General features: G+C 45.9%; 1 protein-coding gene, 1 long non-coding RNA gene, 1 other non-coding gene and 1 pseudogene across 3 annotated transcripts; 3 read left to right on the top strand and 1 right to left on the bottom strand.

Annotated features, from left to right (window-relative positions):
* Positions 1-1,348: 1,348 nt before the first annotated feature.
* Positions 1,349-2,927, top strand: LOC115867098 (ubiquitin-conjugating enzyme E2 N-like; annotated as a pseudogene).
* Positions 2,928-9,144: 6,217 nt separating this feature from the next.
* Positions 9,145-18,165, bottom strand: GLRX5 (glutaredoxin 5). Its single transcript, XM_030883456.3, has 2 exons — positions 17,823-18,165; positions 9,145-9,781 (listed from the first exon to the last, which is right to left on the bottom strand). The coding sequence occupies exons 1-2, from the start codon at positions 18,106-18,108 to the stop codon at positions 9,603-9,605; spliced, it is 465 nt and encodes a 154-aa protein (XP_030739316.1). The 5' UTR covers positions 18,109-18,165; the 3' UTR covers positions 9,145-9,602.
* A 275-nt stretch (positions 18,166-18,440) lies between these two features.
* LOC115867273 (uncharacterized) lies at positions 18,441-23,644 on the top strand. Its single transcript, XR_009563187.2, has 4 exons — positions 18,441-19,127; positions 19,963-20,148; positions 22,363-22,638; positions 22,866-23,644. It is a non-coding gene; the product is annotated as an uncharacterized lncRNA (long non-coding RNA).
* LOC115867397 (small Cajal body-specific RNA 13) lies at positions 19,379-19,653 on the top strand. The gene has a single exon (XR_004045107.1). It is a non-coding gene; the product is annotated as a small Cajal body-specific RNA 13 (non-coding RNA).
* Positions 23,645-24,071: the final 427 nt, after the last annotated feature.

Raw genomic sequence — 24,071 nt, 5'->3', positions numbered from 1 at the left:
AAACACGACGACCCATGGGATGCAGCAAAAGCAGTTCTAAGAGGGAAGTTTATAGCTATAGAAGACTACCTCAAGAAACAAGAAAAATCTCAAATAAACAATCTAACCTTACACCTAGGGAAAGAAGAACAAACAAAACCCAAAGTTAGCAGAAGGAAAGAAACCATGAAGATCAGAACAGAAATAAATGCAATAGAAACAAAGAAAACAACAGCAAACATCAATCAAACTAAAAGCTGGTTCTTTGAGAAGAGAAACAAAATTGATAAACGACTAGCCAGACTCATCAAGAAAAAGAGGGAGAGGACTCAAATCAATAAAATTAGAAATGAAAAAGGAGAAGTTACAACAGACACTGAAGAAATACAAAGCATCCTAAGAGACTACTACAGGCAACTGTATGCCAATAAAATGGACAACCTGGAAGAAATGGACAAATTCTTAGAAAGGTATAACCTTCCAAGACTGAACCAGGAAGAAACAGAAAATATGAACAGACCAATCACAAGTAATGAAATTGAAACTGTGATTAAAAATCTTCCAACAGGTCTTCCCTGGTGGTGCAGTGGTTGAGAGTCCGCCTGCTGCCTGCAGGGGACACGGGTTTGTGCCCCGGTCTGGGAAGATCCCACATGCCGCGGAGCGGTTGGGCCCGTGAGCCATGGCCGCTGAGCCTGCGCATCCGGAGTCTGTGCTCCGCAGCGGGAGAGGCCACAACAGTGAGAGGCCCGCGTACCGCAAAAAAAAAAAAAAAAAAAAGGGAATCTGTTGACAAAATGATTCTGAAGTTCATGAGGAAGAGGAAGCTAGAAAGAATAACTAAGAAAAATTTGAAGAAGAAAAAACAAAGAAAAACATGAAAGATAAGTGATCGTTTGCCAAGAATTTTAGGTGATATTATCTCATTTCATCCTCATAGTAGTTCTATAAGGTAGAGACTGTTATTAACCCCATTTTAGAGATGACAAAGCTGAGTTCAACGGCGACAAAGACTCTCCAAGGATGACAGATTTAGATGCATCTATAATCTATACAAGTACCTCTATCTACGTCTATACTTGTGTCAGTGGTTTGAGAGGGCATTTAAATACAGATTTTTTCAACCAGATTTTAGACTCTCTGCATTCCCCTTTGATGCCTGCAAAGTTGTTGCAGAAACCCCAGACCCCTGGGAAATGCTATGGGACTGATTACTGATTTCTAAGAAAACCTAACTCACTGCTAGCAGAGCTGTGATCTCTCTAACAAAAACGGTTGATTGGAAGACATCTATTAATGGGGAAATGCTGCCATTTAATAAATAACCCCCCACATGAAAATTATTTCACACACTCGTGCGTGAGGCGAGCGGAGCCAGAGACGAGACCAGAGGCCGAACTCGGGATCTGACAAGATGGCCGGGCTGCCCTGCACGATTATCAAGGAAACCCAGCGTTTGCTGGCAGAGCCAGTTCCCGGCATTAAAGCAGAACCAGATGAGAGCAGCGCCCGTTATTTTCATGTGGTCATTGCTGGCCCTCAGGATTCCCCCTTTGAGGGAGGAACTTGTAAACTTGAACTATTCCTTCCAGAAGAATACCCAATGGCAGCCCCTAAAGTACGTTTCATGACCAAAATTTATCATCCTAATGTAGACAAGTTGGGAAGAATATGTTTTAGATATTTTGAAAGATAAGTGGTCCCCAGCACTGCAGATCCGCGCAGTCCTGCTATCGATCCAGGCTTTGTTAAGTGCTCCCGACCCAGATGACCCATCAGCAGATGATGTAGCGGAGCAGTGGAAGACCAACGAAGCCCAAGCCATAGAAACAGTTAGAGCATGGACTAGGCTATATGCCATGAATAATATTGAAATCGATCCGATCATCAAGTGTGCATCACTTCGCCTGTTCTGCCAAGACTTCTTCCTTTTTTGTTTGCATTTAATGGATACAGTCTTAGAAACATTACAGAATAAAAGCCCAGAGATCTTCAGTCCCCTGGTGATTGAATGCACAGTAGCAAATCTATGTCTTGTCCTGACTCACTGTTGTAAAGCAGGAGCAGAGGCTAGAAGTGTCATCTGGATTGTTGCGAGACGTTTAAAAGCAGTGGCCCTTCTCTGCTTTTATTCATTTCCCCATCATGGTTTGAGTATAAAGCGCTGTGAATGAAGGTGGTTGTCAGGGTTAGCTGCAGGGGTGTGGGTGTTTTTCTTTATTATTATTATTTTTTGGTGGTCGGGGGAAGGTAGTTTTATTTGAATTTTATGGGCTCCTTTCCCCATTTTTATGGTGATCTTATTGCATTGGTTAAAAGTAGCTAACCCTGGCTTCCCTGGTGGCGCAGTGGTTGAGAGTCCGCCTGCCGATGCAGGGGACGCGGGTTCGTGCCCCGGTCCGGGAAGATCCCACATGCCGCGGAGCGGCTGGGCCCGTGAGCCATGGCCGCTGAGCCTGCGTGTCCGGAGCCTGTGCTCCGCAACGGGAGAGGCCACAACAGTGAGAGGCCCGCGTACCGCAAAAAAAAGAAAAAAAGAAAAAAAAAAAGGCAGCTAACCCGTTCTTTAGAATATGCTCTCTAGCCAAGTCTAACTTTATTTAGACACTGTAGATGGACAAGCTTGATTGTTTGAACCAAAATGGGAACATTAAACAAACATCACAGCCCTCACTAATAACGTTGTGACTTTGCTGTCAAGTGTAGAATCCTCCCTTCAAGAAAAAGCTTGTGACCATTTTGTATGGCTTGTCTGGAAACTTCTGTAAATCTTATGTTTTAGTAAAATATTTTTTGTTATTCTAAAAAAAAAAAAATTATTTTACACACACACACACACACACACACACACACACACACACACACACACACAGACTGTTTAATGCCGAGGGCCAAGCAGACCTGCGTAAATTCCGCGAGAAGCTTTATTATCCCAGACTGGAGGCTGAGCGTGAAGACTACATTCTAAGCCCCCTCTAGTTCCCGCTGGTTATTACCAGGGTTTAGACAACCTCAAAGTGACGCATCAGTTATTCGGACCAGACGGCAGGATTGATCAACGACCTCAACAGCACCTATGCTAATGAAAATCTATTGCACACACTAGCGGCAGTTAGAAAGCCGGGGCTCACGCTGTGCAGGCTTCCAAGCCCCTCTCACAGGACTGGACTTGATGGAGGATTCCTGGCAGCCCTCTGATAGCACATGGCTCTCACCATCTACACACTCGGTGGGTCTCCTGTCAAGTTTAAAAAGATGCCAAGGTTCACCTCTCTCACTTGCTCTCCCAAACTCCCCACCACACCCATGTAAATGGAACACTACCCATTGCTTGTGCATTTTGACACTATCGGTGGTCTCTGGTGTCAGGAAGCCCCACACGACAGAAAGGTCTGGAATCGCATAACTGGCACAGGAAATGTCAGTTCCCAGGCCATGGGCTTCATACTCAGGTCTGCTTCTCCCTCATCCCAGCACCTCCAGTTCTACCGTCTAAATCTCTCTCAGATGATGGGAATGTAAATTGGTGCAGCCACTACGGAGAACAGTCTGGAGTTTCCTTTAAAAACTAAAAATAGGACTTCCCTGGTGGCACAGTGGTTAAGACTCTGCACTCCCAATTCAGAGGGCCCAGGTTAGATCCCTGGTCAGGGAACTAGATCCCACATGCATGCTGCAACTAAGAGTTTGCACGCAACAACTAAGAAGCCCACATGCTGCAGTTAAGGAGCTGGCGAGCCACAACTAAGGAGCCCGCCTGCCACAACTAAGACCTGGTGCAACCAAATAAATAAATTTTTTTTTTTTTTTTTTTAAAAAGCCAGGATAATGGGAAATGTGCTTCTTGGTTCTCAGGGTTACAGCTTATGTGTAAAAGGCACTGCTGAAGTTCCCCTTCAGCCTGCCCTGGCTCAGGGTAGGGGCAGGGGTACCTGACTCCCAGCTGAAGGCTCAGCCCCAGACCTGGGGTCTAGAGTGGGAAGAGGTCCCATCGCATAGTCTAGGGCTTAGGGCTTAGCATGGACGCTCCAGAAGGCTGGCTCATCCCTGCTGCTGATTACCAAGGCTCATTGTCAGTTTAGGACTAGACGGACCTACCAATAATCTGGAAATATTTTCTGCAGTTCATCACCTAACTTCCTGTGAACCAGGGAACCTATCAGCCTCTTATTTCCTGGCAAAATGAACCCCTGTGAAAATTACTACTTGGGTACGGTAGAACCCAGCATGACAATCCTTGTTACTGATAAATTAGAATTAACTCAAGGTTAAACTGTGTTCTTTCAAGCATACCTCCACACAATAAAGCCTATTCAGTTCAGTACGGACTTCCCACTGCATGAAATAGAAATACTATTAAAAAAAATTAAAACTCAGTGGCAGTAAGTCCAACTATAGTCTTGGGAAAGCAATTTACAGGGAATTCTTTCTGTCTCAGGGCCCTCCCGACTCCAGCCCCAAGAACAGCTGAATAACGGGTACACTCCACTGAGATGATCACAAATGTTAGATCTTGTCATTGACCTTCAAAGATGAGTCTCCATGCTCTGGGGACAACCAAACAATGGCCTGTTACTAAATATGGACTTAGCTCTACTCCCTTAAGCCTAACAATGATGGTGAGTAATATACCGCAGTCAAGTCCAGATCTAGCCCAAGGTAACCATGGAGGTTAACCTGTCTGGAAAGCTCAGTATGGGCTTGGCCTTTGACGTGGATTCTCCCATCTCATAACAAGCCTGGTGTAGGTGACGTTCCCCACTGTCCTGTTCAGTAGAGTAGGCAAGGGAGGTTATTAATGTGTCTGAGGCTGGTCACACATCTGGGAAGAAATGGGATGGGAATCCAGGAAGTTTGATCCAAACCCAAGCTCTTAGGGGTTGCCCTGTGCGGCTACCCTGGTGAACTGTAAAGACCTAACGCTTCTTGTGACTCATCAGGACAGAACGGAGAAAGAGAATCCTTTGCTTATTTTTTACACATTTTTCTAAGCACTACATATGCTAGCAATAGCGGATTCTCGAGTGAAGCCAAGCAAAAGGGCAAGGACAATCTGGTGCCGTGGGGACAAAGCAGGGAGGTGAGGGAAGGCCTTCTGGGGCAGCGGCCTGGGAGGTCTGTAAGTAGGGGAGTGAGAAGTGTAAGTAGTGTGTCTGTGGAAGGCCATTCTGGCTGCAGTCAGGGAAAAGGCCTTCGAAGCCAGGTGCACTTAGGCTTTCAGGCCAGATCTGCTCCCAGCTCAGCTGCACAGCCCATGCAGCCTGAAGACCTGCAGTGACACTGCTCTCAGGAAACAGGACGGGATGCGACCTCCCACAAGTCCATCTTGGCCACGTTGATGGGTGGCGTGACAACAGCTCTTCCCCCTTTCACTGTTCCTCCCCTCTCCCTCAAATTAGCTATTGTATGGGACCCCCCTGGCTGTCCTGTGGTTGAGACTCCGCGCTTACACTGCAGGGGACACAGGTTCGATCCCTGGGCAGGGAACCGCATTTGACGCGGCCAAAAAAAAAAAAAATTCTCAACTGGATTAAGAAATCTATCTTTTTTAATAGCTATCAAATCAGCTCCTTTTGGTGTGACCATCCACCGGTATCTAATTTTGCCTGTCCGTGACTCTCCGGACCCCACCTGGAAGCTTCCTTGCCTCTGGTTTAAATGTACTCCAACATAACTTGGCCAGCACGAAGGTCGATCCTCTGAACCCTTAGCCCGATCTCTCCTGTCACGAACACCAAGGGACCCAACCTCTCAAGAAACAATTTTCCTCTAAATAACCAAGCTCATTCATAAATTTACAAGAGCTCTTTCTCGAGCTAGCTGCTGGGGCGTTGGTAATTACAGGAAAGCTTGAGGTCCCAGATTCTACCCAAGTCAATTCAATAGGGCCAATACAAGAAACCCAAGACGCCTTAAAACTTACCTGCTGTTCTAAAATACCTCCCAAACTTAAATGAAGTGTAATGACATTTACGTAACTACCAGCTTACAAGACAAAAACTACCTCAACTCATACAAGTGTTCTAAAATAACTTCATCTATTTCTAAACGGTCTAACAACACAGGACTGAAGTTGTGACATAAATCAAATGATACAAGCCAGTGTCCTGTAGTGGAAAGCCGTGAAGTGGACCTTGCATTTTTAAATAGATGATGTGTGATATTGCTGTGTGTACAATGAACTTTGGTGCCGCTGTTCTAATTATCACAGTGAATTCTAATTATGCAGATCATTAAAGTTATTCAGACTGACATCAGATAGCATCTGCAATTTCCCACTTGGCAGCGACTTGTCAAGCATAGAGAAGAAAAGGATTCATTAACTTTGGAAAGAACATTTCCATTTCTTGTAGAGCTCAGTGATTCCTTAAACTTTTAAGCTCTCTGGTGACTGATATGATCTATGATTCATAAGCATCTGAGTCAAATTCTTCGCCTAGCAGCTCTCCCCTAGCGCTAATATTCCAGGGAGGTTTCCTACATTGATGTTTCCCTACAAATAAGTTTCTTATCATTTCATTTTTTAGATGAACCCTAAGGGGACATAGGCAGGTTTAAGGAAAAGCCAAAAGGAGCAAAATTATGGAAAGGTACCCTATGACACACCAGATGTGAAGGCAAGGGACAATTCTGCAGACTCATGTGTGTGCCCCATGGCCTGGTACTCATCCAGGGACAGTAAAAAGTGGTTTGTTAACGGTATTCTTTCCAAAGGACAAGGTCACAGGCTCGGTCGGCCACCACGTGGCAGCAGCACAGGCAGCTCTGAGCACAGGTCTTCCTTCCAGTGCCCTCACATTCATTTGTAAAGCAAAGTGCTTCCAACAAGTGAGCTCCAACCTCCTCTAAGGGTCTGTGTAAGTTCTTAGCTTAGAGCAGACCCGAAAGGTATTGATGGGATGCAGCATACAATGCACGTAATATAAAACTTGTTTTTTGGCTCCAGACGCGCAGGCTCAGCGGGCATGGCTCACGGGTCCAGCTGCTCCGCGGCATGTGGGATCTTCCCGGACTGGGGCACGAACCTGTGTCCCCTGCATCGGCAGGCGGACTCTCAACAACTGCATCACCAGGAAAGCCCCGTAATATAAAACTTTTCGTGGCAGCAGTCTGCTTTTCTTTTCCCTGAAGCCCTGAGCTCTGTAATTTACGAGGGGCAGTCCTCTCACCTGACAGGGAAGTTCCCATGGATGTAGGGCAGTCCCCATGGATGTGGGACAGTCCCCACGGATGTGGGGATGGGCTACAACCTGCCTTTCTTTTCTCCTGGGAATCTCACAGCCTCTGGGGGAAGGATGGAGCCAGGAGCTGTGGGCTACAAGACCACCCGGCAGGTCAGTCCTTACCCACCAAGTCTGTCCGTCTTCAGAGCTTTTCCAAGTGGCACTCATGTAAACTCAATAATCAACACAGAACAAGCCTCCAGAACAGCTCCGGGGAAATAAGCCATCCCGCTTTCCTTGTCATTTTTGCTCTTTTCATTAAAAAATGCAGCTTCGGGCTTCCCTGGTGGCGCAGTGGTTAAGAATCTGCCTGCCAATGCAGGGGAAACGGGTTCAAACCCTGGTCCGGGAAGACCCCACACGCCGTGGAGCAACTAAGCCCGTGCGCCACAACTACTGAGCCTGCATTCTAGAGCCCACAAGCCACAACTACTGAGCCCGCGCGCCTAGAGCCCGTGCTCCGCAACAAGACAAGCCACCGCAATGAGAAGCCCGCGCAGCACAACGAAGACTAGCCCCTGCTCGCCACAACTAGAGAAAGCAACGAAGACCCAACACAGCCAAACATAAATAAATAATTTTTTAAAAAATGCATCTTCTTCTTACCTCTGCCACTGTAAAGATGTGCTTCTAAATAAATGCTCTGTTTAAGCCCTTGGAGATGAATGAAGGCTTCTGGGGACCCAAAGGCACACGGTGACAGGATGGGCTTTCTTCCCACGAGTCGCTTGCTGTCAAGCTTACCTCTAGCTCCACCTCCAGCCTAGGTGGAGAAGCACAGTCTTGGTAAAAGACACCACGTACTGGAAGATCTTGGCTATGATTACAGTTATGTCCTTTTTTATAAAGGCCCCATTTTTTTTTAATTTTAGGTATCTATTCTTTTTTTAAATTTATTTATTTTATTTACTTTTTCTGGCTGCATTGGGTCTTCATTGCCGCGTGCTGCCTTTTCTCTGGTTGCGGCAAGCAGGGCTACTCTTTGTTGCGGTGTTCGGGCTTCTCATTGCGGTGGCTTCTCTTGTTGCGGAGCACGGGCTCTAGGCGCGTGGGCTTCAGTAGTTGTGGCTCACGGGCTCCGGAGCGCAGGCTCAGTAGTTGTGGCACACGGGCTTAGTTGCTCCGCGGCATGTGGGATCCTCCCAGACCAGGGCTCGAACCCATGTCCCCTGAATTGGCAGGCGGATTCTTAACCACTGCGCCACCAGGGAAGCCCAAAGGCCCCATTTTTAAGGAATAAAAGACTCACGAGATCCCATTCCTTGGACGGCTGCTAATGCTGCTCCCTGTCCAAGTGCAGCGCAGGTGGCCAAGCACAGGTCTTCAGAGAAGGGCGAGCGGGGTGCCCCCCTCCAGCCTCCCCACCTCACTTCTCGCTAGTCCGCCCAAGCCTCCAACTGGATCATCAACACCTCTCAGCGTTCACAACACTTACTTCCCTTCGGAAAATTAGAGTACGGCTGGATGGCAATTTTTGTGGCAAATTTAACAGAAGAGTATGAATGAGAATCACTCTTAATTCCTAAAATCAAAAGGTCAGAGGTGCTAAAAGTCCTTATTGACTGAATGTCTGTGTCCCCTCAAAATTCCTATGCTGACATATAACCTCCAAAGGGATGATTTTAGGAGGTGGGGCCTTTGGGAGGTGATTAGGTCATGAGGGTGGAGCCCTCATAAATGAGATTAGTGCCCTTATAAAAGGGACTCCAAAGAGCTTCTGTGAGAACACAGTGGGAACACAGCTGCCTGTGAAGCAGGAGCAGGCCCTCACCATACACCTGATGTGCTACAGCCTTGATCTTGGACTTCCACCTTCCAGAACTGTGAGAATCAGTATCTGTTGTTTATAAGTCATTCAGTCTGCGGTATTTTGTTATAGCATCCCAAACGGACGAAGACAAATACTTATTGCTATTCAGATTAACAACTCACACGTGGTATCCCTGGGTTGGCAGTTTATTTTAAAAAACAACACCCCGGTTATCTTATTTTCTTCCTTGTCCATCGTTTTTCTTAACAGAACAAGTTACAAAAAATTAGGGATGGGGGGTATATGATCTTTGCAGACTGACATATTTGCAGAGGACTCATGAATAATAATGATGATTCAAAAGCTCCTAGGTTTACTCCTGAATCAAGCAAAGAGCAAAGGACAACATAAGAAGGAATCCTGTGTACAGCAATCTCGTCGTACAACATTGATTATGACAGTGCAGTGGTTACAATTACGTTCACGATAGGATATTCCTTGCTCAAACACCAGACATGCTAAAATCACCAGGCTGTTTGCAAACTGGAGGAATCAGTGCAAACAGTCATCTGAGGAGCAAAACCCAGAATCGGGAAGGCTTTTCTGGCAGTGAGATTCTGACCCCAGCGGCTTCCTCGCGTGGGCCACCCTCACTTTGAGTCTTGATCTTTCTTTTCATCTAAGAGGGCGGAGCGGATCCCCAGCTTTTTCAGTTCTTCCACCAGGTCCCCATTCTGGTGCATCTGCAGAAGAATGTCACAGCCCCCCACGAACTCGCCGTTGAGGTATACTTGTGGGATGGTGGGCCAGTTGGAATAGTCTTTAATGCCTACGGGGAAAGAACATTTAACCGTCATTTCAGTGGTCAAATACTTGTACGGCAAAATACGTTTCCCTGCTCCTAGGGACACCCCGTAACCCTTCCTGGCTCCCCGTCCCTGGGGGACCGTGTATTTGCTACAAAGAGCATAAGCTTTTGAGTTGAATGGACCGCTGACTCTTCCAATTATAAACAGTGAGGCCTCCATCCTCTGTTTCCACCCTTATCTCACAAAGTTTTTATGAGAATCAGGTTAAGTAAGGCTCTCATAAACTACCTGACACACAATCAACCCTGGATTAATGGCAGAGAACTTGACTGGTTAATGCAAGTGACACAAGATACAGAAGGCTATATTCCCCATGCTTCTGCGGGCCACGTTTTCAGCAAAACAAACAAACGAAAGAAATGCCACTCCATTCCCAAATGGACTACTGAACGTGGATCCGTCATGGTAACTCACTGGCACACTGGGCAGCCCCCACCTAATGTTTTCCGTGCCTGTCTCAGCTGGTGAATTTACAGACACTGAGTCATTGGCTTTGATCTTTAATAATTCTTTTACCCAAAGAAAAATCCCTCTCCTGCGGCTAGACTGTGGCCCTCGTCCTATTCAGCCCCTCAGATGAGCTCTCCATGGGACAGCTGATCTGACTCAGCACAGAACTCGCAGGGACTGAGTGAAATGAAGGAAAGGCCCAAAGCGCATGAAGGTCCACGTCCTGGGCCAGGCACAGGGCCACGGGGTGAGACCCACTCCCTCCCTAAGAGACAACGGCTTTGAGGACACACCGAGATGAAGGATGTTCAGGGACAGTGCAGCCATGGGATGACTCTGTGCAGTGCTGCGCCACGAGGATGATGGCTAGGAAGGAAATGTGGTTTCAATCTTAAGGCAGAAAAGATCACTCACTCTTTTCTAAATTCCTCCTTACCTTTTACTTCCTTTTCTACTCAGAGGTTGAGATGAAGTATACTTTTTTAAATGTACAAATAAATGAAACAGAAAAGTCAACAAAGTCTTCAGGCAAAAGACAGTATTACACAAATTTTAGAAATCGGTCAAGTGGTGGTTTTTGTGTAAACAAACTAAAAATACAAAACCTTTTTCTTGATGCCCTAGCATTTATTATCAGATGAGTTTTATCAAATAAGATTACCAATATGAGTTATATTACAAATAACCTTCCCAAGATACCATGTGTTTTTCTCTTTTACAGCAACTTCGCTCTAACCGACAGCGCTAGAGGGCCCCCAGTAGAGAGCTTTATCTTTCTTCTGCAGACAGACTTCATGGAGAGAGAAATGGTTGCAACGTTATAGGCCCTGAAAAGCTCACTTCTAAGCCACTCTGGGTTTCTGTTTAAAAAAAAAATCAGCTAGAGGTTTGGAGGTTACCAATAAAGGGCAAATTCCATTAACCATCAGAATGCCTTTATATTTGAATACCCTGATGAATTCAAGTTTTTTGTTTTTTGGTTTTTTTTTAATTCAAGTTTTTCATCACTCTGATGTTTGGTGCTACATAAACAATTACTTAGCATGTAAGCTCTTTGTTTTGGATTTTTTTTTTTTTTTAAACTCTACCCTCAAACACAAAGAGTCTATCAGAACTTAACTCTACGTTTCCAATAACACATCTTTTTTTACTTTATGATGTGGGGAGATTAAGAAACGTTCAGAATATGAACTTTTTACTTCTAAACTTTCTTAAATATGTTACATTTATGTACATGAACCATTTATCTGCACAATATTATATCTGGGTTTTTTTCCAATTAATAATACACTGCATTAAGCTTTTCATGGCAATGAATATCTACTGATTCTTTTGGCGAGTGCCTACAATTTTTGAAACAAACCCAAGGTGAAAACAAATTTGCCATCTGAGGGCCACCCAAAACCACGTTTAATCCTAAAAAGTACAATTTTTTAAAATAAAATCTTTGTTGAGTTAAAGAATGACTTGCTTTCATCAATCGTTTTTATGGTACTACACTCAACCAAAGCGTTAGGCAACAACTAAACATGACATTGTTGCAGACCATACACCTCAACTATAAGGGAAGGAAGGAAATCCATCCTAACCACCAAAACTACCAAAAATAAGCGGGCTTTCCACCATCCTGAACATCCAACATACAGTCACATGCAAGGGAGGCTAACTCCTTCCAAACCCCTTGGCCTGTGACTGTCCTAATAACTTCAAGAACTCAGAAGAACCCACCTCAGAACACACGGCATCGTGACAGCATCCAAGGTGCCTACCAGCTGATAGTTTATCAAAATTAAACTTAACTACTTCTTTAATTTTTAGATTATCAAGTGTTACAGGCGGCTGTTGTCAAAGCAAGGCTCTGGCATCTCTCCTAAAAACGATGCCATTTCCCATGTTTAAAAAGTCTGACTACAAGTTTAAATATTTAAGGAAATACCCAAATTGCTTCCTACAGAGTGAAGTGAGAAACTTCCAGTAAGGCTACATTCATGAATTGAAAACTAAAACAAATTCTGTCAATTCACAATTAATTGTTTAAACATGGCTAATTTTTCTCACCCTTTAAATTTTCAGTAACTGCAATATACAGTGATAATTCTTGTAAGTATCACATGGAATAACTCAGAATCAGAGAGCAACTCTTGAAAATTAGAAAAGCATACCCAAGAATGGATTTTAATGATAACCATATTTTATAGATGACAAACTGTGATTCAGTTTGGGACAGAAAATGGTGACTGCCAAGTTATATAACAGGTAACACTAGAACTGGGAGTTAGGAGGCTCTCTTACAAAATCTGTTCTACATACACCTACTGCCCCACCAAAAAAATGTCATGTTCTGAAGTATCAAGTGAGAGGGGAGAAAATGTTCTGGAAAATTCCCTTCCAGAACTTTCAAAAGGTGCTTTCCAAAATTCATGACATTTCAGAACATTGGACCCCATTCCTGGTTTGGACAATAATCGTAAGAGCATCACGATTTTTCCGGTAGATTTTCAGTACACGAGCTTCAGAGTCTGACGCAGGTTGATGCCAACTCTGCCACTTAACGAGGCTCTGTTCCTCGGGCAAGTCATGTCACCTCCTCCTGCAATCACGTATTTCTCCATCTTCCTTAACTTAAGAGAATGACGTTAGCCCTGCCTGACAAAAAGTAAACCGCGGTGCCGAGAGGGTCAAGGCGCTGGTTTGGGGTCAGCAGACTGTGGCTGGCTGGCCTGTAAATACAGTCTCAGATAAATCTGCTCATCTCTCAACCTGTTTCCTTTTCTGTAAAATGGGAATAACTCTATGCCTCACATATTTGTTATGAAGATTAAAGAAGATATAATTGGTGAAATGAATTAAGCTCCCACAGCGCCAGGTGCACTGTGGCTACTCTCTCCACGTCAGTGTCCTCTACCCCACCCTCCACAGAAATGCTCTCCTGACAATGTACGCAAGTAAACAGAGGGAAAGAATGCAGGAAAGAATGCATACCAGTGAAGCATGCAATGCAATAATAAAAATACCATTTACTGAGCTAAGGGTTCCTGAGTTTCATACTCTAAGTTTTTCACATATCTAATCTCATTTCATCTTTACAAAATTCCTACAAGTTATGTATAATTATCCCTATTTTACAGTTGAAGAAATGAAGGCTCAGAGAGGTTAAATAACTTAACCAGCGTCACAGTGCTGACATACGGTAGAGACAGGATTTGAGTCCAGGTGTCTAGGAGTCCAAAGGCCAGGTTCTTGACCACCAGAGGTGGTCTCTGGCCGGAGGCTGGCATCTGTCACTCCTGCCCCACTGTGAGCCCCACCTGCACGACACATGGATCTGCAATCCATGGGACTGTTCCACATCTTTAACATTTATAGACACAAACGGCGTTAAGCCACAATTACCCTTTTGTAACTTGCTTTTTGACTAAGCATCGCCTTTTTTGAGAATACATCTAGATTTTTTTTTTTTAATTTTTAAAATTTTTGGCTGCGTTGGGTCTTTGTTGCTGTGCGGCTCTCTCTAGTTGTGGAGAGCGGGGGCTACTCTTCGTGGTGGTGCGCGGGTTTCTCATTGCAGTGGCTTCTCTTGTTGCCAAGCATGGGCTCTAGGTGCGCGGGCTTCAGTAGTTGTGACTCGCGGGATCTAGAGCACAGGGTCAGCAGTTGTGGTGCATGGGCCTAGTTGCTCCGCAGCATGTGGGATCTTCCCAGACCAGGGATTGAACCTGTGTCCCCTGCATTGGCCGGTGGATTCTTAACCACTGCGCCACCAGGGAAGTCCCTAGATCTAATTCATTTTAACCACAATTTAGTTTTCCATCGTGACTAAGCTACAGTTGGTTTCTTCAGTCTGCTGCTAACAGACCAAGATCTGTTCTTGCCCACTTTTCATTATCACAAGGAACACTGCAGTGCTCACCCTTACGTGCATCTCCTAGCTCACATGCAGGGGACAGTCTCTCTAGACAAAGGGGTGGCAAACTACAGCCTTCGGGCCAAAGCCGGTCCACATCCTTTTGTAAATAAAGTGTTATTGGAACTTCGCCCCGCTCATCCGTCTATGTGTTGTCCCTGACTGCTGTACACTGTAACAGCAGAGCTGAATAGGTGTAACAGAGACCACCAGGCCCCCGAAGCCTAAACTATTTACTCTCTGGCCCTTTACAAGGAAGCTTGTCGATCCCTGATGTAGCCTAAATAGCCGGGAGTGAAAGAGCTGGGTGTTCAGCTCTGTTCACCTTCAACTTGACTGGGTACTGACAGTCACTCCTTCCAAGTGCGGGTGCCACTCTATACCCCCATCTGCAGCATACAACCTGCCCACCAGACACCCGTGCACACTTGTTATCTGCTTTTTAATGCTTACCAACGTCATAGCTCTACTACTGCCTGAAATTCCTTGATACTGGAAAGGCTGGGCATATTTTCAAATACTTAATAACCATTCAACAATAGGATGATGGGTATTCATTCAACAGACGCTGTTCCCGACTCGAGGAATACAGCGGTGATCTGAGTAGGCAGAAATTCGAGTGTCTATAACGTTTTTAAGAGCAGGAAAGAGAGTTTATGATAAAATGATAAATAAAAGAAGCATTTATTTATTCATTAAAACACGCACTGAAAGCTCGCTTTGCATAAGCATCACACACAGTGCTCAGGGAGTCGCAGAAGACACGTTCCCTGCTCTCAGGAGGGCAAAATGCTATATATAGACATGGGTGATCTCAACTCCGTTAAAAAAGAAAAAAAAAACTGTTAGAAACTAGATCCAAATGTTAATAATAATGGTTTATACGGAATTACAGGGGATTTTCATTTTATTTAGATTTTCAGTGTTTTCCAAATTCCTCCCATGAGCACATGTTACTTTTGCCACTGAAAGTAAAGATTAGTCTTTGTTAAGACCAAGAGCAGGATATGGTGACATCCATCCACCGTGACCCTATGTGGCCGTCTTGTGGGTGCTCCAGATTTTTAGAAAGGAACAAACCTTGAGGAAGGCCAAAACGCAAAGCTGCCTCAGTCTCAGGCCTCAGGCTGACACCTCTGTGCATCACACTCCCTGGACCCAGTGCCCAGAACTAGGAGACAGTGTCTGAGGGTCTTCCTCTGACTTGGGTCCTTTCTAAAACTCAGCCTTCTCTGGCACAAGAAAACAGGAAAGGCCAATTTTGCAGAAGCCCCTATCCTGTTACTAGAAGTGACCTTGGGTCTGGGAAAAGTTCACAGACATATCTTTAGTTGGCAAAAGCAAGCATCAGACAGCCTGTCAGTCTCTCCTGGTAAAGCTGAAGGTGTGGAGAGCAAACAGATGAAGAATCTTCATGTTCTAAAGCCTCACCCTGGCTAAACTACTCCCCACTCTAATAACGTGCTTACACCACCCTGCCCTAGTCTGGAGGTTAATACTTACCCTAAGGTTTACTTTTCTAGGCAACGAAAGACGGGTTATGTTCAATATGTATGCAACACACTCACTAACTAAAAGGAATGGTCTGATGAAGCTCAACGGTCAAGAAATTTAAGGGTTAAATTCCTGTTGCTACTGTTTGAACACTTAAGAACAGAAGACTGGAAGTCAGATACACAAGTGCTCTCGGCAAACATTCTTATTCCTGCTGTTACTTTCAGTTTACTGGCCATATTCCAGTATAGCCCATCTCCGGTTATATTTCAGAAAAATGTTTTAATTCAAGTATAGTTGATGTACAGTGTTTCAGGTGTACAGCAAAGTGATTCAGTTATAACATCTCTGGTTATATTAAACAGGAGAACAGAAATTCATAAACCAAAGACTCTCAAAACTTTAAGCTAAGCAAGATAATCAACAACACAACGTTCTACTAAGGACCACAGTGGCAATTTGCAAGCGGCCTGAGGCAAGGTCCCAGCAGAAAGATTACAGAGTAGTTTCTCCTATCTTATCTTTTAGGCAGAGACGCCACTGCTGCTGCATGAAGACTGCAGATCGCCCTGTATGTGAAAAAAGCCAGCAATTGGTAGCATTCCAGTACTCCAAGAAGGGAGAAGGATCATGGGCACAGCACACGGAAATATTACATATGCCTCTTAGTAACTCTAAGCTGCCTTCACTCCTTGTTTCCATCCACCAAAACCAAGAGTTCTATAAGGATTAGATTCCATGGGAAAAAATACTTTTAAAACCATAAAGTGCTAATAATAAAATGGTCACCATTTAATGGATGCCTTCTGAGTGCGAGATAAGAGGACAAGGCACTTTCTAAAAGTTTTATTTTCACTTTTTTCCTCACAAAACCTTTGCCAAGTGTGGTTTCATTATCCTCATATTACCGAAAAGGAAAATGCAGTCATGTCCCTTGCCTCGGGTTGCACAGCTGATTGGCCAAAGGAGTCTAACCCAGAGCCTTTCCCTGACGCCAGCCTGTCTCATCTCTGCTGGAATGACTATGATTGACAACTTCAAATGTAGAAGAGCAAAATACAGAGTTCTGAATGTAGACTACCATAGAACTTGAGGCCCTAAAACACTTTTTAGAACACTGTCACTAAACAACATCAGGAAACTCGGGGAGAACTCAGTCACTAAAAGTCTAACTGGAATGCCACCCTTCAGGGGGTACAGGCACGGTCCCCCCATGCCTCCAACAACCGCACCCACCCCAGCCAAGGAGCAGACCCAGGTGTTCTGGCCTCTCTCTCCTCCCGCACTAAGATAAAATAGAAGAATGCAGGTAAGGTTCTCAGCAAGGTGCTCATCAGAAAAGATGCCAGTTAACTGTCAGGGCCCTCCATCCTCCCGTCTGGGCCACTGAAAAGTCACAGACACTACTGTGTCTGCCCCAGACCCTGACCGGTTCCTGGAGCTCCAAGTTTGAGTGAGCTAGGGCCCAGAAGTCATTCTTCGTCCCTCTCCCCACAAGCCTCTCCAATCCCTAGCCGCCACAAATCTCCCCCATCCTTGAGTATCTAAAAATAAATTTCATGTCTTTTTCTCCCACACCAGATCTCAACTAAGACCTGTCCAAAAGCTGTGTCAACCGCTCCTGTAGCAGCAACAGAGAACGGTCCCTGTCACCCCGAGCCTTGAGGCACGACAGGCCAGCCTCTGAGCCCCTAGCCTCAGACAAGGGCAACCTCGACCCTCCCCCCGCCATCAACAGCACCTCTCCTTATCCACGAGGCAGGGCAGCCCCTCAAAGTGTCCCCGAAGTGCTTACCTCTAATGGCTCTTCTTCTATCCCTCTCCGCCCACTTCCCCAGCCCTGCAGAGCAGGGAGTCAGGCTGCTGACCACGCTCCTTGGATTCAGCCGAAGAGCACTGGCCCCGAAATGCCTTTTTCAGCTCAGAGTGAGGACTGGGGAACCGCTAGGACTTACTCCATTGCCCATGTTAGCCCAGAGGCCCAGATCCTCGAGATCCAGTTCAAGTCGATCAGGCCCCCACCCTAGACCCGTGTGGAAGCTCGTGTCTGAACTCCCCTCGAGCCCCCGGACGGACCTTGCCCGACAGACCCTCGACCCCGCAGAGTGGCCTCGGCCGGTCGCCCCCCAGCTCCGCCCCCAGCCGGCTCTGACCTTGCCTGAGCTGGGGGTCTTCCAGCACGTTGTAGGCCGCGTAGTCGCGGACGCCGTGCAGCCGCAGGATCTGCACCACGGCGTTGCTGAAGCCGCACTGGGGCTGCTCCGGAGTCCCCTTTAGGAAGACCACCACCCTGTCCTTCTTCACCAGCGCGTCCAGGTGCTCCGACGAGCCGCTGCCGCCCGAGCTCGCCGCCCGCACGCCCGGGCCCCGCAGGCCGCCGCCCGCGCCGCGCCCCCAGCGGAGCAGAGCCGCAGCCGCCCGGCTCAGGGACCCGCTCATCCCCGCACGCTGGCCTGAGCTCTCGACGGCCAAGGTCCTGGGCGAGCCAGCCGAAGCCTTCCCGGGGCCCGGCCCGCGGAGGCCCGGCCCGCCCCCCGGAGGCCCTCATTGGACCGGCGACGAAAAGCTCTCCGTGATTGGAGAACCCTGGCCCTCAATTGCTGGATTCCACCAATCATGTTACTCGTCCCGCCCCGACAGGTTGGAGGCGGTCCTTACGCCTGAGCCGCATTCTATCGCCTTACCATTGGCCTCCGGAAACCGTTTTGTCAGTTGATTGGAGAGAGTGGATGTCCATCAGGGTCACGCTCCGAGGCAAGGGGAGGCGAAACGAGAGGGAAGACGGCTTCTCTCTGAAGGGTAGACGGGCCTGCTGGGACGCTCCGGGAGGACTTGGGACAGGCGCTGGGCGGGGTTTCGTCGTTCCGCGGAACGCCGGGAAGGGGTCACTTCCAGATGAAGGTTCCGGTTCCGGTGCGGGCGGAGGTTGCGTTGCCACGGCAGCGCGGTTGGCCGGCCGCTGGTTCTGGCGTTCCGGGTGGTGGGGGGGCTGGAGCAGGCTTGGATCCGCCGTTCCCGGCTTAGGTGAGCTTCCCGGAGCTTCAGTAAGGCCGTGGCTGTTCGCGGCGAGAGCAGGGACTGCGCCGGGCTCTGGCGACCAGGCCTGCCCGGGGCTACGGCGTCGGGGCCCGGGCCGTGTGTCGCAGCCCTCCTGTGGTCCCGCTGCCCCCGTGGGAGCAGAGGCCCAGACCCCTTCCCATGGTTCCCGCCTCTGCAGCGCGATTATTTCACTAAAACAACTTTGATTTTTAAAGTTTGTAAAGAGCTCTCGTCTGTGTGATCGGGGCTTCGCTGACTTTCCAGCCGACCTAAGCCCCTGGGCTTGGGCCCAGGAAAGGTTGAATGGGGAACTAAGAAAGGAATTGGTTCATTCGACAGACGTTTTCTGAGCAGCTGCTGCGTGCAAGGCACGGTGCCGGCGCGGGACCTGTGCCCAGAGCTTGAGAAATGAGAAGCAGGTACAAATCAATGTGAGGGTAGAGAGGAGGGAAGGGAAGCCTCCCTAGGCCCACTGCTTTCTCTGTTCTCCATTGTGCTTAGTACATCTTGACATATATTTGTTAACTTGTTTATTGACTTCCCTCCCAGACCGTCAACTTCATTCATTACTGTATTCTCAGTACGTAGAACAGTGCTTGGAACCTAGCAGGTGCTCACATTGGTGGAAAGAATGATCCCAGAAGAGCGGGGCTCAGTGAAATCGCCACGTGGTCTGTAGTCTTGGAGCGGTGCTGGGTTGGTGGTACCCTAGAGCACACCAGACTTGCAGAGAAAGCATTCTCCAGAGGAAGCTGAGGCATGGCTGCTCAAGGGACAGCAGTGCCATGTGCAATTTTCCTCTGATAGTTTCCGATTACTGTTGCCACGGTGATAATGGCTGTGCCATGTCATTATCTATCAACCGACAGTAAGAGAAGCTTTTGCAGTCAGATGTTGTTTAACAGATGGAGTGGTTTCTGTTGGACACTAAGTACTGCTACAAATTACTTTCTTTTTAAACCCTAAGTATTTAAAAAGTTGTGGCTGGAGGTGACCTGGTTCTGCTTTGGAGGTGCTCAAATTTAAAAATCAGAAAATTAGTACATGTGCTGACAGCAAGTGAATCTTCCAAATAATCGTTCACCGGGAGACTTGAGGCCAGTAAGCTGAAAATAAACTCAAGATGTTACTCAGAAGTGCTCCCCAGTGACGTATTTGTTTTATCCCCGTGGTTGTTATTGATGTTTGGTAGTTTTCTAATGTGGGACCCAAAATTGATCAGCTTCTTAAAGAGTCCTTTTTTTTCCCCTCTAGAGTCATTGATTCCAGGTAAATCAGAGGAACAAACATCATACAGAAATACACAGGACAGTAACATACAGGAAGCGATGTGATGTCGAAGCTTAACTGTTGTTTCAAAAGTCCAGCATCTGGTGCACCTAACAGTAGGGGCTATATTATTTGCAAAGTCACCTGACTTTTACTCATACTTATGTTCTGGTAAGTTTGTTTTAGTTTTTTTTTTTTTAATAAATATTGGCAGTTCACTCCAGAAAACCTGAATTGTTTATTGCCTACCCTGAACTGTCTCATTCCGCTCTTGCGTTAACTGGAATAGGGAGAAGAATTTGCAAACTTACGATGTGAGGATCCAGAGACGTAGTGCTAGTCATGGGGAGTGTCATGTCACTTATCTAGTGTGTGATACTGGCTTTGCCAGTACAGTTGGCAGACATTTTATTAAATTGAGAAAATACAGCTGTCATTAAAGGTTAAGAGTAGTCCTTCAGCAGGAAGAATACAAAGCCTGTGTTCTCCAAATTTATAATAGAGTTGCTGTGTACAGTCGAGTATGATAAGGACATCCATGAAATGCAAGGAAAGCAAGTCGGGGCTCTTTCAGGGAGCTAAGTGGGATGGCTTTGATAGTATTGACCAAGGCCAGGAAAAAAGATCATGTATCTAGACCAAAGAAATTGAAACAATGCACCTAAATTTAAGTTTCTAATAAAGCAACCTAAAATGCAAAATGTTGTATGTGTTGAACAGACTGCTTTCTGTCTTTGACTTAAAACCACTCATCAAGTATTAGCACCAAACATCAGTGACTTAAAGAATCGAAGAAAATAGTGTTCAAAATATTTCTTCCAAAGCACCAACTTCTTATATATGATGTGGCATTTGAGTTACGAGCTTTCTCATTAGAAATTCTGTAGTGAGAAAATATGATAAAAATACACTTCTTAAACAGTTGTAAGAAATCTGCATTTATGCTCAAATGCATTAGGATGTTTGTTTGTTTGTTTGTTGCGGTACGCAGGCTTCTCACTGTTGTGGCCTCTCCCGTTGCGGAGCACAGGCTCTGGACGCGCAGGCTCAGCGGCCATGGCTCACGGGCCCAGCCGCTCCGCGGCATGTGGGATCTTCCCGGACCGGGGCATGAACCTGTGTCCCCTGCATCGGCAGGCGGACTCAACCACTGCGCCACCAAGAAAGCCCCATTTGGGTGTTTTGAAGATGGAAGTCACCATCTTTATCAGTTTGTGATCTCCCATGTAGACATTAATGGGGAGGTAGGGGTGGGAAGTATAGGAAACTTAGGAGAATCCTAGGATTTGGGGTCACAAAGTGTAATTAGACCCCAAACTAAATAATCATACCATGTAAACATGCTGACTCAGGCATCCTAAAAATGTTTTTCTTCCCTGTGCTTATTTATAGATAAGCCTTTACTATATTTAGTAAAATTTCTCCTTTCTCCCCACTCCGCCAAAAGCAAATTCACTGTTGAACCCATAATTAAAACCTTATAAATTTGAGATCATTTCTTCCTATATATCAGCTCTAAATGAAGAGTCAGGATTATTGAGCGTAAGATGAAACTTTGTTTGAACACTTAGCATGTCAGTGTTTTCGTACCCTAACTGCAGTCCTAAAGGTCACGCTGCATTCTGACAGGGTGTGGTGGTTGTGCATAGGGCACATGACCCAGCAATGTCTAGGTCTGAGCTGGCCAGAGCATTCTGCGAGCGTCATTTTAAGAGAAGAGTGGCTGCAGGTGTTGCACAACGGGTTGAGCCACCAAACATTCCTGAGCTGAAATGGCATTCGAGACCCAGATTTCCACAGACGCAAGCTGAAGCTTGAGACCGTTCTCTGTGGTGCCCCTTAGCTATTCAGTAATTTTAGAGCATCACTGCAACCCTGGAATTAACGTGATTCCCTAAGAAGTAATTGTTATGTGTGAGAAACTGAGGCAGTGCCCAGCCCCCTGAGAAAATGTTTGCTGACCCGTAATGCAAAGATAGAAATGCCTTTGCAGGGACTTCCTGGGGGCGCAGTGGTTAAGACTCCACACTCCCAATGCTGGGGACCCAGGTTCCATCCCTGGCCAGGGAAATAGATCCCATGTGCATGCCGCAACTAAGAGTTCACATGCCACAACTAAGGAGCCCACCTGCCACAACTAAGACCCAGAGTAACCAAATAAATAAATATTAAAAGAAAAGAAAAGAAATGCCTTTGGGATCTTCACTTCCTCTATCTGACAAGACAGCTGGGTTTATAAATACTTCTCTGGCCATGGGAGTGGCCTCAGTTTTGCTAATCGCAGGTTCTCACATCATGTGGGCTCAGCCTAGAGGCAGGAAGGGAGACCTCATTCGGGCCCCCTTCCACTCTATCACAAAGTTTCTGCTCTCCTCCTCTGGGTAGAATGAAGAGAAATGATGTCCTGTAAATTTAGTTCAGTCTGGAACACACTGTGGGAGATACAGGTGAAAATGGATTCCTGAAGAGGCACTTATGAAAAGCCTGGATGTCACAGCAGAGCCTGATTCTGTTCTGGGGTTTGGACTGTAGAGGTGTGCAGCCTGGCTTCAGTCCTAAGCATCACTTACGAGCTCTTTTGGATTTTCCTTGGAATTTTCTGCCCCTTACATCTTCCCCTTCCTGGATTTGTGAAAAACGTCTTTGTGACATCTGCAAAAGGTAATGCCTATTTCAAGATGTCTTTATCTAAGGATTGCAGAGTTTTAGTGAATCACTTTGTACTCTATTCCTCTGCTCCTAGACATTTACCCCCAAAATATTGGCATGCATGTGTAGTACAACAAACTGGTTTTGTGTACATGAATTCATTTGAAACTTGCATTAGCCCTAGGCTAATAGTTCTCTGGCATTTTGGTCCCTAAATTAAGTTCTCTTTTCACTAAAAGATCCCACATACTGTGGAGCAACTAAGCCCGTGCACCACAACTACTGAGCCTGCACTCTAGAGCCCACAAGCCACAACTACTGAAGCCCGCGCGCCTAGAGCCCGTGCTCCGCAGCAAGAGAAGCCACCGCGATGAGAAGCCCGTGCACAGCAACAAAAACCCAACTCAGCCAAAAATAAAAATAAATAAATTTATTTTTTTAAAAAAAGAATGAACCAGAAGTAAAAAAAGAAAGATTGTTAATAACATCTTTTTGACAGACTTGAGCACTTTGGGTTCCTCTTTTTACCTTCACAAGCACTTCTTAAATCTTACTGTGGAATCGTAGCAAAGCCAGCAAGTCCCACAGAAAATTAAATATTCCTGAATTATCTCCAGGGTATGTATGTATTGGATACAGATGTGATTTTTATGCTTTGTGAAACTAAACTGACAACAATTTCAATGCAAAACTCCAAGGAAACAAACAACCCATAGCTTTTCACTTCTGGAAGTTTCATTCTCTTTTGTCCCCATGCTGCTTTTTCTCAGTGAGGCCTGAAGTCTCTGGCTATATATAGGCTTTTAAACTCAGACATCTGCTGGATTTTGTTCTATTGAGAACTTTATTTCAAGGGAAAGAGCCCAAATCATATCTCCTGTCAGGTAATATTAAGAATTAAGTGGTAATCATAAAACATGTTAAGACTTAAGGTGATAAAAGAATTGTTGAATTTTCCTCAACTGTCTGTTTAGTGAAAGATTTTAATGTTTTGTGTTATGTTTCTTTTTTTTTTTTTGCAAGCAGATAGATTCCATGATTCAAACTGTTATTACATTTCCAGCGACTTCTGAGAAGGTGCCCAGACCACAGAATTCAGAAAGCAAGGAGCCAGTACAGTTGTGTGTCACACTTGCTAGGAAGATTTATCTGTTGGCAGGAGTCTGTGTCTTCCTCTGATAATCACTGAGATTGCGGCCAGACGAACACTGAGAAAATTTTATTGTTTGCCTTTGAATGATGGCTAAGATGTATTGCCAAGGCCATAAATATTCATTATGTTGAGTCAGAATTTCATTTCACACTTCAACCTTTGAGCCTTCATAATTTCAGGCTTCAAAATTAAATCTTGCTGTCATGGAAATCCACTGCTCTAGCCTACTTCAACAAAGTAGCTAGCGAAGGACCCCAGTTTCACCGATTGGGGGAGTGGGTTGGAAATGGGC

The sequence above is a fragment of the Globicephala melas genome, chromosome 2 (genome assembly GCF_963455315.2).
Source record: "Globicephala melas chromosome 2, mGloMel1.2, whole genome shotgun sequence".
NCBI classification, from domain to species: domain Eukaryota; kingdom Metazoa; phylum Chordata; class Mammalia; order Artiodactyla; family Delphinidae; genus Globicephala; species Globicephala melas.
Note: the sequence above shows the minus strand (reverse complement) of the source record. Positions and strands in the feature narration are given on the sequence as shown.

Bases quoted from the DNA above. Each gene is read 5' to 3' on its own strand.
- GLRX5 (XM_030883456.3), bottom strand. From the start codon at position 18,108: ATGAGCGGGTCCCTGAGCCGGGCGGCTGCGGCTCTGCTCCGCTGGGGG. The intron at 9,782-17,822 runs GTCAGAGCCGGC...CTTTCCCCGTAG, and splicing joins AGACCCCCAGCTCAGGCAAG to GCATTAAAGACTATTCCAAC.